We start from the raw sequence: 13,369 nt of genomic DNA, 5'->3' as shown, positions 1-13,369 counted from the left end.
CAGAGTAGAGTCCATGGTGGGGCTGGGGAAATGTGGGTTGCCTCCTGTGAGCCTGGGGCTCCCTACCCTGCTGCCTTCCTCTTGGGGCCTCTGCAGCCCAGCAGGCAAGACCCAGCATGGCAGGGCAAAGTGGAGCTGGGTGGGGAAGCTTGTCACCACTGGGAGCTCCATTACAGCAGCAATGAAGGGCATAACTCTATGCCGCCACCACCACTGCTGCAAGGCAGGAAGGGGGTGCTTCACTATGGCATCGTGGGGATTGCAGTGACAGCACCAAGCTTCCCCACCCTGCTCTGCCCTGCCCTACCAGGTCCCGCCTGCTGGGCTACAGAGGCCCCAAGGGAGGGCAGCAGGGAGGGGAGCCCAGGCTTTCAGCAGGCAGCCTGCCCCTGGCCTGCACAAATTTGCAAGGGACATGCCTTCCATGTCCCCCCTAGGAGTGTGCGCAGTGACAGGGAGCCAACCCCCGCCCCTCACTGCCCCCTGGCTGAGCTGCCTGTGGCCCTGCCCCGCTCCCTGCCCTGGCATTGTGGCCTCGGATTCCAGCCCCATGCCCCAAGCCTCATGCAGCAGCCCTAGTCCCAGCCCTGCCTAACTCTCTCCGTCCCTCACTATGGGGGCCTCAGTTCTCTCCCCACTCCCCCTGCCACTAGACTTGCATGTAGGGAGATGCTCTGCAGGCTGCTTGGTGACCATGTGCTTGTGTACCTGCACACATTCACATGTTGCTGATGCTGATCACCCTTTTCTCACTCCCTCCAGCCCCTTGCAGGCCAGAAACTCACCACTTCCTGCTTTTTCTCCTTAAAATGAGAGAATCCAGGTTCTACCATGTTTTTCTATGGCAGTTGGGAAAACCTGGATCCCTGTTTGTCATTATTGTTTACCACATTTTGAGGAGAGAAACCTTTGTTTAAATTGATACAGTTCAGTATTTTTCTTTAGACAAGAAGCTTCCAAATCTGTTTGACAGTTTACTAATAAGCAGGTTATGAAGCACTTAAAAATCTGGATAAGTTAAATTACTAAAATGGAGTTAGTGGTGGGGTTTGCGGGCCACAAGTTAAAACCACTGCTTTAGAGAATCATTCCTAACTTTGTAGCAAAACTACAGAGGCAGAGGTCCTTTATTTATGCTCTTCTTCAGAGGGTTGGAGGGTTTTTTTTATACTTTTCATATTACTTTGCAATGATGAGCTTTTTGTCTTGCAGCTGAAAAAAGGTATAAAGTATGATTTTGGGGAAATTGCCTCTCTTTAGAACATAAAATTAATCAGAAAGCAAAGTTCATCCAACTATCCATCACTATATTCCTAATTGTTCTGATTTCTCTTGTATATTTCAGTTTTGTTATTTGTTAAAGGCAGTAGATAAAACCGAAGTTAATCGATTAAATTTGCAAAAATAAGGAGAGTAGGCAAAAGTGAACATACTATTCCAAGACTTTCCTGCTGCATCCCTGTATTTCAGAGAAATATAGTCCCTGAGCCCTCTTTTCCATGCGAATATTTGGAACCCAGCTTAGTAATGCTGTTTTTAAGACCCCTGGTGTAGCCACACATTCATTCCATTAATAGTGTGATAACACTAAGAGTAAATGACAAAGTGATGCCATTCTATAACAGCCCTCTATGCTGGCTCTGCACTGCCTCTTCTAGATTGGCCCAAGAGCAGTGTCTTTCTAATTCACAATTTTGCTGACATATGTAACATACAGGAGCTCAGACTTAAAGGATAATGGGTGAACTCTGCTAGTTGCACTAAATTGAAATTAATGTTAAGATAGTGTGTCTATTACATCTTGAGGCTGAATTTATAGGCAAGCAAATATAAAGGACATTAACTCCCACCTCCAATCCTGCTTGAGTGTTTACGTTTTTTTGTAAATCTGTGCATAGGTTCGTTGAAAATAATATTATCATTAATTGCAGTGGTCTGGCAGCTGGAGAAGATAATGGACAGAGAGGGTACATGCTGACTTTTGTCATCGCTTATCTTCGGGTAAGTCATTGCTACTTTTGAGGACTATCTCCTACTCTTACCTAAAGCTTTCAATTAACTTGTCTTTCATTTTGAAAATGCTGTACAAACTTTAATTTGCATGTCAAGATGGACTCCCCTCCCACTCCACCCCCCCATGCAGATATAGAAATTGAATCGTAAGTAAGATAGATAAACTAAAGACGTTCTGAGTCTTCTCATATATCATGGACCTTATTGGGATGTGCAGAGGCTCTTCAACTGTGAAAACTGACTGCTGCAGCAGGAGCACAAGCTAGCTCCCCTACTGCTGCCTGACTGCTGCAGGCTCAGGCAGGGCTGGCTCCCGGCGGCAGCGTGCACACCCAGGGGGAAAAAGGGGACCTGCACCTCCTAGATCTGTGGGGGGTGGGGGCAGGGCACATGGCAGGCTCATGCTCCCTGCCTTCCCCCAGGTCCTCTGGAACACAGCATGTGCAACCCGGCGTGGCAGTGCACAGCAGGGATTTGCACGAAAGCTGCCTGCTGCTGCAAGTATGCTGCCCTGGCCGTGCTTCCCCTACAGGTGGAAAGCAGCAGCAAGGGACACAACCCTGCACTGCCCCCATGCACACACAGGAAGCGTGGCAATAGCAGCATGAGCTTGCAAGAGCAAGCAACTTTTCTGCGTGTGACCCTGCTGTGTCCTGCCATGCCAGTCGCACACACTGTGCTCCAGAGGGCCTGGGAGAGGGCAGCAGGGTGGGGAGTGCAGCATTTGTAACCCAGGGTTTGTAGCCAGCCAGGCACTCTGGCTTGGAGGGGAGGGTGGGTTTGCAGTCTCCGTCTGGAGTGCCGCAAACCCCACCACCTGGCTGGAGAATACCCAAGCTGGGTAGCAGCTGAGGGATCGGGGAGTGGGGGGTTGCAGCTGGCTGAGCACTCTGGCTAGGAGGGGGCAGGCTGCAACCCCTTCCCTGGCCGGAGTACCTGGGTACAAATCTCCCTGCTCCCTCAGCTCCAAGCCAGCTTGGGCACTCCTGCAGTGATGGGGTGGTTGCAGCTGGCCGGGAGCAGGGAGGCTGTAAGCCGCCTCCTGGCCGGAGAGGCTGGCTGGCTGCAAACCTTCCCACTTCCTCAGCCCCTAGCCAGCTTCCTCCACCCCCCCAGTCCTGCCCCACAACTCCCAAGCCCCACTTGCCTCCAGCAAGAAGAGTGAGCCTGAAGTAGCCTCAGGTAAGTGCGAGCATTGGGCCCCGCCCTTCTCCCTTCCCTTCCCCTCTGAGGAGGGTTGGGGGTTTCCTTGCCCCTTTTTCAAACAGCTCTTGGAAAAAAGGGAAATCGTTGGGTTATCCCTGTTTTTCCATGGGAAATGGAAAACCCGGATCCCTGGTAATCAGGCTGGCTGACCAAAGGAACAGGTGGAATGGTACGTGGTTCCAGAGTCTTCCTAAACTGTACATCTTTTTATACATATGTGGGTAATAATTAAATTAATTTTGTATCCATCATGCAAAATTCTGATCATATATTTGCTAACCAATCAGACTGTTAATTGCGAGTCAGGCAATATGTAGTATATCTACATTCTTTCCTTCCTGTAGTCTTGTTGCACCAAAATTTTAACTAGTTCGTTGTAATCTTGTTATCCAGTCCCAGAACTGGGAAATTAGGTGGCCTTACTGCTACTTCAAATCTCTCTAAGTCTTCCCAGTCCTCTATCAACCCTCCCTAGTTCTAGCAGTCACTTCTACAGTGCAGATGCAGCCTACCCCATCTCTGATACTATCTCTTCATAAACTTTTCTAATTTCACCCTTCCAGCTTTGTCCAGCAAGACCTGTAGCTTATTATGTAGCTTATTATTTCCACTCCTTGTTTGTCTCTAGGAGTCACTGTAGAGCAAGAGGGTGCTTGTCAGGAATTGAAGTTCTGGCTTCTGTAAAACTATAGTGTAAGCACAAGACTGGAAGTCATTTTTCATATATAGTGCAGAGAACTTCTAATAAGCCAGGAGAGAAACCCAATAACTGTTGTGTTCAGCAGACAGTGGATGCCCCATCTTTAAAGACTGATGGCTAGTTTATAATTCTGTCTTGGTATGAAGATTTCTAATAGCTCAATATGTTGAACCTTTTTCTGTCCTTGCATACACATGCATAGCTGTGTTTGTCATTTGTAGATGTGTTTCTCCACACAGGACAAGATTTTTGAATACTGTCTCAATAATTCTGTTACAGGTCTGTCAAAGACCTAATAGGAAGATTTGTTTCAGAAACTTTTCAAATGTTTCTGGAATTTGTTTTCCTTTCACAATTACCTGTAGTTTCTATCTGCATGCAAAATAGTTTGCAAATTCTATGCGAGAATTTCAGTAGTAGGTGTTTTAGGAATGTGAGTGTAATTATGGCTGCTTGTGGACTTAAAAAAGCAAAAACAAATAGTGCTTTACTTTAAACTCTATGTGGCCCCACACCAAGCCCAGCACATCCCCAGAAGAGGCACCATGTTAGTTGGACCCACTTCGCCCAACATCTATATAGTCAGGCACTTCATCGAGCCCTTTTTGTCGCTTTTATCTAATAGCTGATTGAATCTGCTATTAGAGAAAATCACCAAAAAGCCCTGCTGAAGCACCCGATCTATACAGACATCCTGGAGCCGGGTAAAAGTAACGCATTGGTGCTTTCAGTAAAGCACAGGTTTGGGTTTTTTTAACATCTGCAAGCAACCTGTTTGACTAATTATATGGTTTTGCTATTTGACCTTGATGCAGACGTTATTTTATAGTGTAACATGAATTTCCATTTGTAACATCCTGTCTTCTGCAGCACCAGACCTTGATATTTTTGGTATGCTGTACATAATGTACATCAGATACTTAATGCACACCTGCATCAATATGAACCCAGTCTACTTACTCAGCATTTTACTTCATTTGTTAATTTATCCTGTCTTAGGTGGACATGTGAATGATATTGTTTATATGGGAAACGTAACTTTATCAGATTTGTTTTCACGTTGCTGTTCTGTCTGTGCATTCACTACTTTTGCCATTTTTCATTTCCTGTCTACCTTCCTTTTTCAAGATTTTCTCTAGTTTTCTCTTCTGTAAAATTCTTTAATCATTTGCAGTCTTAATCCTGTTTTATAAAATTCCAGTAGTGAAGTTGTTTTCCATTCCTTTTTTTACTTTGTGGCAGACGGGCTGACAACGACTTGTTCAGGGTGTTTATGGACTTTAACACCATGTTTTAAACCAAGACTTAGACATTCCTTTTACTGTTAATCTGTAGTGCTTGCTATTTCCTTTATTCCTCCCTGCCTTAGTATTTTCTTTCCCTTCTGTTTAGATCCTTCGTTTAGGTTGGCCTACTTGTTTTCTTTCCCTCCCTCCCCATGCTTCCATTGGCTCAAGCCATCATTGGAAAGAAATAGTTGTGTTAGCCTTGCATCTAGCAGAAAGCAAGGCAAGGTGGTACCTTAGGGACTGACAGGTTCAGAGAGGTATAAGCTTTCATACTTTGAAGTGCCCTGTTGCCTACAAAAGCTTATGCCTCTCTGAATTAGTTAGTATCCAGTGATGACTTAGAAACTATGTTTCTTGCCAACTCATGGCTTACTTTTAATATGATCCTGCTATATATAACATTAATCTGATTCTGCTGTAACATTGCTCAATCTTATTTCTACCTTCAGTTTGTTGCTGTCTTTCCTAGTTTGGAAGAGGAAAAAATACTCTTTTTTTTTTTTTTTTTTTTTTTTAGTCTTGATCCCAATTTTTTGTACAACTCAAATGACAATTAAGAATTCATACTTGTTTCCACATTTTTCTAGTGGGCACTCAATCTCAAGTGCAGAATATTAAAAAAACAAAAGGTGTTATTTGATTTGAAGAATTGATTATGCTTATTTTTCAGAGATCTTCATGGATTTCTGAAAATTAAGATTTTAAAATTCAAATATCTTACCTGTGTGGTAGTTTGTCTCTAAGTTTATTACCAGAAGTTACTTCTGTTTTCTGTGTTGGTTGGTCTCATATAGTATGGTTCTTTCATTATTCAGATACTATCTATAAATCGTTTTACTGTATAGGATTTTTTCGCATTTGAGTTTACTGGTCAAATTTTTAGTTTTAACTATTTTTTTTAAATGAAGTCACTTTCAGGAGACTGATCATGATTGTGTAATTAGCTGCACTATTTAAACCTGTTAGGCTCCAGTCCTGAAAGACTGATGCTACTGCTTTAATTTGTAAAGATCTGAAAAGTACTTTTTGAAAGTTCAGTAACAGTACAGTGGAGTCGCATCTTACACAGGGGTTAGGTTCTAAAGTCAGCGCATAAGGCAAAAATTGCATATAGTCAAAATTACCCTTGGGCTTGCCCAGTGGTACAGTCCACTGCCTCCCCCATCCAGTGGTACAGTCCTTCCTTCCCGCCCAGGGCAGCCTGCACTAAATTCCCGCCCGGCCAGCATGCACAGCTTCCCAGCAGGGCTGCTCCCAGTGTAGCTGCTTGGCCCCGTGCACAGCACTGCAGGCTGAATCGAAACAATCGGCACTCCGGGGCATACGCGTATGATGAATTCGCGTAAGTTAAATGCGCGTATGATGCGAGTCCACTGTACTCAGTACATTTGATTAACACTTCCGAAACTTGCAATGTTCCTGAAACCAAAATAACATCACAAAAGAATGCTATCTGGTGACACTGAAGATATAACTTCTTATATGAAACTGCTTATGTCACTGCTAAATGTATATCTAGATTTTTTTTTTTAACATTTATATAAATATGATGCTGTTAAAACAGTGGTTCTTGACATTTTGTACCAAGACCCATTTGTAAGCATTGATGGCCAGTCCTGACCCACAGCCCTCTGGCTGCCCCTCACTCTCCACCCGCAGCCCCCTGGCTTTGCTAGTGCCCTCACTTCCCAGCCACAGTCCCCAACCACCCCAGGCCATGCTGGTGCCAACATTCAGCCCCCTTTCTCCACAGACCTACCAGAGGGGAGCCTCAGCTGCCCCTCTCCAGCTCAAGCTAGAGCGTGGTGGCTGCAGGAGCTCTGGCTTATGCAGGCAGCAACAAAGTGAGTCCAGCCCCAGTGCAAACTGGATGGATGAGGAAGGGGGAGACCTGTAGCAGCTGGGGCTACCACACCATGCCAGGTAGCCTGGTTATGGTGCCTCCCACCCCCCAAGCAGTGTCTCCAGCCACCCAGCCCCTGTGAGTACGGGCATCAGCCATGGTGCCACCAGCCAAGCCACGCAGCTTCCAGCTGTCCTCTGACCCCACTGGAGGGGCAGACTCCTTCCCCCCACACCTGCCCTGATGCAGCCTCAACACCTGGCCACCTTCCCCCAGTGCCAGCAGGCACTTGCCCTCCATCACACACCCATCCATCCCCTCCACACCCACGCACACATACATCTGCCCCGCCCCCTCCCCCCCCCCGATAGTCCCTGAGCCCTGGTCCTCTAATCCCCACTCCCCATACACTTACCTGCATCCAACTTCTGGGGCTGCTCCCATACCCTACCTGGCTATGTGCATGTGTGCATTCAGACACAGGTGCACCCACTGCCTCCAGTTCCCCCAAGCAGTTCACTGCAGGCTGGGGTAACCCATGTTCCCATCTTTCCTGCATTATTCTGGGACTTGCTTGCGACCCTTTTAAATATTCTTGCGACCCACAAGTTGAGAAACACTTGTTAAAACACACTGGCTGCATAATCTTGGCAATTGAAGTCCTGTAACCACTTATATTTGTAGGTTTTGGCATTTTTCTTTTTCTGAGGGTGTGATTTGGAAAAAAAAAAAACATCTCTAAGCCTGAGAAGTTGGTTGTATTTAATGGCCCCCTCTGAGATGGCCAACAGAGTTGTTCATTTTTGTAGTCATTACTCTTGGAATATACCTGTTCATTAAGGAGTAGGAACAAGATTACTAATTTAACACGGGTCACCAAGGAACTCAGATGGCAGCAACTTTCTCTCAAATAATATCTGGACTCAATTTGGTACTGTTTGCTTCAAGTGAAATGCTTTGCTCATAGAATCCTAGAAAATTAGGTTGGGAAGGGACCTCAGGAGGTCTAGTCCTATCTCCTACTCAAAGCAGGACCATCCTCAACTATATCATCCCAGACAAGGCATTGTCTAGCCAAGTCTTAAAAACCTCCATACTAATCCCATGTAGTGCCGTTCCAAATATTTAAAACCTTAATTGAATCCCAGTACAAAATCTAGTTGATTTTATTTTGACAAATGGAAAGTGGATACATGTAAATAGCATTATTTTCACATGCAGAAAATAAACTTGGCTCTTATGCATTGTTTATAACTATCAGATACCTAAACTAAATTAGATCTCTGGGTTTATGTCCGGACACTAATCCATTGGCCTCTCCTTTTTTTTCTGCTTTAATAGGATCTGGGCCTGGATTACTATATAATAGGAGAATCATTTGAGACATCTGTTCCCTGGGATAGGTAAATATATGTATATGTATGTATTGCGGTATTCTTTCTTAAAATATGTATAACTTTAATTATTGTATGACATCCATTCAGTTTGTCATTGAGAATGTAAAGGGTTTTTTCTTTGGATCTGATATAACTTTGAAAATTTAAATTGAAAGTGTTTGTATATGACGTTAACATTGAACAACTTTAGTTAAGCAATCAACACTCCTAGGCATGTAAATGTGCATTACTGTATAGCACTATCTGTGTGACTTCTGTAATTGAAATGTTGTCATTTTTGTAGTTAATTTTTGTGGCACTAGGCTTTTATTTTTAATAGAATTTTAATTGTGAAAATCGCATCATCATTCTTTTAAAGTCTTCAGTATATTTTCACTTTATCTTGTTTCCATAGCAAATATAGGTTAAAATCTGTTTATAATTAATAGCCATTTTAAGAAAAATAGTTGAGTAGAGAATTAGCTGTACGTCTACAAAGGTCATGTAAAGTTTTGGGTTAAATATCTCCTAATTCTAGTTCTCAAGTAATTTGTGAAAAGAAATTTATGTAACAGATTTAAAAACTGTTAGTTCAGTGAACATGAATCAGCTGCTTTTTATACTTTTTTGGATAAACAAATCTGTGGCACCAAAGAAATCTTCAGTAGGCCCCGAAAGGCAGCACTGGATAGTATGATGACATTAGAAATTGCAAGCTTAAATAAAACTGCAGAACTGAAGAATTCCTGAAGTTATTCACTGCTTTGTAATTTGTGGGGTGCTATAATATCATTCATCAGCTTCTGTCTTTTCTAGGGTTGTAGTGTGCTGTAATAAAGCAAGCTGGGCATCTGCCGTACTGCAGAAACAGTTTTTGGATGGAACTGAAGCAGAGTACAGTAGCTAGTTTGCTCTTTTTTTTGTAAGCCTGCTTGGCTTCTCTGTCAGGGGGCCCCTGGCAGATGCTACACTTAAGATGCAGTTAGTTTGTTAATTATGCTTTAAATAGTAAACCAGTCACATGTTCAGGCAAGTAATGGTACAATCAATTGTCTGCTGGATCTGGGACTGCACCAAAGCTCAAATTGTTTCTAGTGTGCTCCCTGGAGCCAGGAAAAAAATCAGCTGACCTTCAGCTAGATTGGGACTGCATTGGGGTTCAAATCAGCCCTAGTGCTGTCCCTGAGCAGGCAGAAAATCAGATGATTATTGACCAGTTTGGTGGTCAAACCACCCCCAGTGCAGTCCCCAGAACCACCAGAGAGTCATTGGCTGATTTGGGGACCCCACAAGGGCCACTCTGAAGCCCAGTAGGATCCCAGTCCTGGTGATGAACAGCTATTCACCAGCTAAGGGGCCACACCAGGGCTGATTCAAGCCCTGCTGCAATCCCAGAGCCAGCAAACAACCAGCTAATTGTTGGGCACTGGCTTTCAACTTGCTGGTGCAGGGTGAGCCTGGGACCATGGTCCTGGGCTGCCCCTGCACTGGCAAGCTGGGGAACAAATCCTAATCGTACCCTATCCCAAAATTGTGCCTCTTGCCATGCATGTGTGGCCTGGTCAAAGGCACAATTTTGGGGGTTGGGGATCAGATCCCATTGCACCTGAAGACAAATGTTTGCCAGTGGCCTAAGTAGCAAACCACTCCTAATTCATGTTCTCTGCCTCTGTCAGAACACACCAGAGATTTTGAGCTGAAACATCACGAGAGAGTCTTCTGCATGGATCCCTTAAACATGGGGGAGGTGACAGACCAAAGAGGAAAGCACCCAGCATTTTTAGTAATCATCCAGGTTAAGAGAACAATCCCACACTTAAACCCTCTCTGTAAAACGTTATCCAAGCTGTACTGTGGCAGGCAGATACGTGAACCCCCTTACCCCATTGTTCTGCCACCCCATTGTCTGTTTTTTCTAATGCTGTGCTTGGCTCAGCAAGGGGCAGAGCTGGGCACAAGATATTTTGGCAGGGGCATGGGGAAACACTTTGGAGAGGAGCTTTCACACTCTTAAATTCACTTGGTAAAGCAACAACGCTTCAGAAAGAAGGCAAGGAAGAGGACTCTGTGCATTAGAAAAAGAAGAAATTGACAAGTTTGTATAGCCAAACAGACCAATTCAAATTCTGAAATCTCAGTTTTGAAAAAGCAGCTTCTCTGGCTAGAGAATTTGTACTGGTGAGGGAAAGATGTTTGCTGTTAAAAAGTTAATACTTTAGTCTAGTCGAGACCAACTAATTCAGGCCTCGTACTTCAGTTCTGTTCCATCTTCTGTTTAAGATGCACGCCTAGCCCGGAATGCAGAATTCCTCACTGTTGTGTGATCCCAGTGCACTTGGATATTCCACCAGTGGTGGGGAAAGTTGCAGTTTCTTATGCCTACCTTCAAAACATGAAATTTGAAAGAATGCATGTGTGCATGCATATATGTGGAAAACTTGGTAGGGTTCCATTCACTTCATTAGCCAAAGAAGGTGGAAGGCCTGAGGAGAAATGTTTCTTCCCAAGCTGGAGCAGAGGAGTATAGTTGAAGAGATATAGTATTAATGCATTTCAGTACATCATCAAGACATTTATGCCCTGGTTATGTCTGAAGCTATTAAGTGATGAAGTAATTCTGGTTCTGTCGAGTACTCCACTGACGTAGCAGGGGACAAATATCCTAAGCTAGATAGGAATCTACCTTTTCTATTTGATTGCACAAAAAAGTTCCAGTTACTAAGATATGTAAATTCTTACTAATTTTGTATTGCAGTAAACATCCAGTTTTTTCTTTTTTTAAAACACAAGTATATATTTGCAGTGTACTTGCCTATCTTATCTTCCTATGTACAGTTTGTCACTAGTGTTAATTTTTCAGCAAAAATGTGCTTGATTTTTAGAGAGAGCTTTGACACAGCACTATGTGGAACTTTTTACAGTTATTCTGATCACTCTTGCCATTTAAAGCAGAGGTAGAAAACCTTTTCTGGCTTCAGGCTGGAATGACTCACCCTAGGTTGGAGGCAGCTGAGTGCTAGAACACAGCAGCAGCTGGTGTTCATAGCCACAGCGGCACGGGGGGGGGGAGAGTACCTGCCAAAACCCCACATCTGTAAACTGGATCCAAAGTTTCCATGCACTGAATTTGGACATGAGACATAGGTTGCTGACTCCTGGTTTGAAGTAATCCAGTGCAGATCCTTACATTAAATGTACACTTCTATCCTGAAAAGGAAGTAGAGAAAATCTTCTTTTTCTAGATTCTTAAAGATCTCTTTCCACCATAAATCAGAGCAAGCACTATTGTATTGAGTCCATTCATACTAGTCTTTTATATCCCAAAAGAGGTGAATGAAGTGAGATATTCCTAACACTTCCCTGCTGAGGAAGAGAGATGTATGTTAATCCATGATTTTTGCATAGTAATGTTACATATGCACATTCTTCCTGAAATGACTGTTAATTCCAGACTGTTTAGCAAAGTTTCTCTGTTTGACAAATGTTCTAAATCAAGCCTTTAATTTGCCACTCCAAAAAATTGTGCTGTAAGAATGGACCATCGTGTTCGTGCCTTTGTGGTTCCATATCCAATTTACTTGGATTCGAAGTAAAATGTTTTCCAACTACCAGCTATGTACATATTCACTCACTTGGCAGTTTAAGGTTAGTTATTCCCTTTTCATGCATCATTAGAAAAATAACCCACATGATCAAATATTCTCAGCTTTAGTGCCCCTTCCTCCTAAGCTTCACTAAATTCTCAGTCACAACTGAAAAATCAAGGCCTAAGCACACTTACCACAGTTGAGATGTAGAATACTCTGTTTTCTCTGTGCATTTTTATTTTAAGATTCTGTTTAGTTGTACAGTAAACCATTTTTTTTCTATTTTGGTCCCATCTTAGTTAATAGTTGCTAGGAAATGAAAGGTTGAAATAACTAAGCCTTCTAGTAAATCCACATATGATTTTTTAGATTTTAGGGGTGTTTGAACATGTTTCAGTCATTGTGTTCTAAAAGGTGTGGGTTGCAAAGTGGCTTTAAATTTCACTTTTTACTTTTTAAGTACCATTTTAAACATCTGATAGGACTAGGATATGAAATGTTTAATTGCCAGTGTGAAGCACTCAGAGCCCAGATTTGGCCAGGTGCACTTCTAAGACACAATCCCAGGGTGTTGTCACCCTGCTGTCTGCTGCTTGACCACTGGGAACCAGCTTGAGATGTGCCAGGAACCAATTCCTTGGCCTGTGGCACCTCAACCTTAGCTGTCTCAACTGGGTCTTGCTAACTCTTAGCAGAAGAGGTTTTGCTAGCTACAAGAATCACACCCTTGTCTGTTCATTCACTCAAGATAATTCCCCCTTTCCTTGGAAGAGGCTTGCCTGTCTGGTCAGATACTCTGAGATCATAGTTATCACTGACCATAACTGTATTATAACAAAAATATTTTTATTATGAAAGCTAGATCAGAAATAAGAAATTAGTATCCATGTGTTGAAAGAGACAGACAACAGAAAAGAAAAATAGTCTGATTTTACCCTGCATCTTAAACCCAAGAATGCAGCTTCACTTGGCTTACTAGTTGAGGACCTAAAGCAGATTGTATTAAATATGGTCTAAGGGGACTGTGGATTATTATCCCAATACTGGCTTAGCTTTTGTAACCGTCTTGTCCCTATGGGTTAATTGTTTGTTTGCCTCTCCCAGAATTGCTCCTCACCCTCCTTTCCTCCCTCCCTCTCTCCCTTTCCCTGTCTTTTGTATTCAAATCACTATCCACTTGATCTTCTTTAGTGGTTCCCAACCTTTTTTATGCTGTGGACCAGCACGGGAGTGGGACAGGGTGCACAGAGCTGGTTGCCTTTTTCCCAGGGCTGCCCTGCCGTAACCCTGCACGTGACTGTCAGCAGCAGAAGCTGCTCGCCCAGGCAGGCAGACAGACAGGGGTCCAAGCAGTG

At 43.6% G+C, this 13,369-nt stretch overlaps 1 protein-coding gene across 1 annotated transcript in view; it reads left to right on the top strand.

The window, feature by feature from the left end:
* AGPS (alkylglycerone phosphate synthase) overlaps window positions 1-13,369 on the top strand; it is a 128,400-nt gene that overhangs the window by 84,404 nt on the left and 30,627 nt on the right. The window contains exons 15-16 of the mRNA XM_090045377.1: window positions 1,932-2,001; window positions 8,393-8,454. Of these exons, the coding sequence (XP_089901503.1) occupies window positions 1,932-2,001; window positions 8,393-8,454 (132 nt within the window). The remainder of the gene's footprint in view (window positions 1-1,931; window positions 2,002-8,392; window positions 8,455-13,369) is intronic.

This window comes from Crocodylus siamensis, chromosome 4, assembly GCF_052110815.1.
Source record: "Crocodylus siamensis isolate JL-2025a chromosome 4, ASM5211081v1, whole genome shotgun sequence".
Taxonomy (NCBI): Eukaryota; Metazoa; Chordata; order Crocodylia; family Crocodylidae; genus Crocodylus; species Crocodylus siamensis.
Note: the sequence above shows the minus strand (reverse complement) of the source record. Positions and strands in the feature narration are given on the sequence as shown.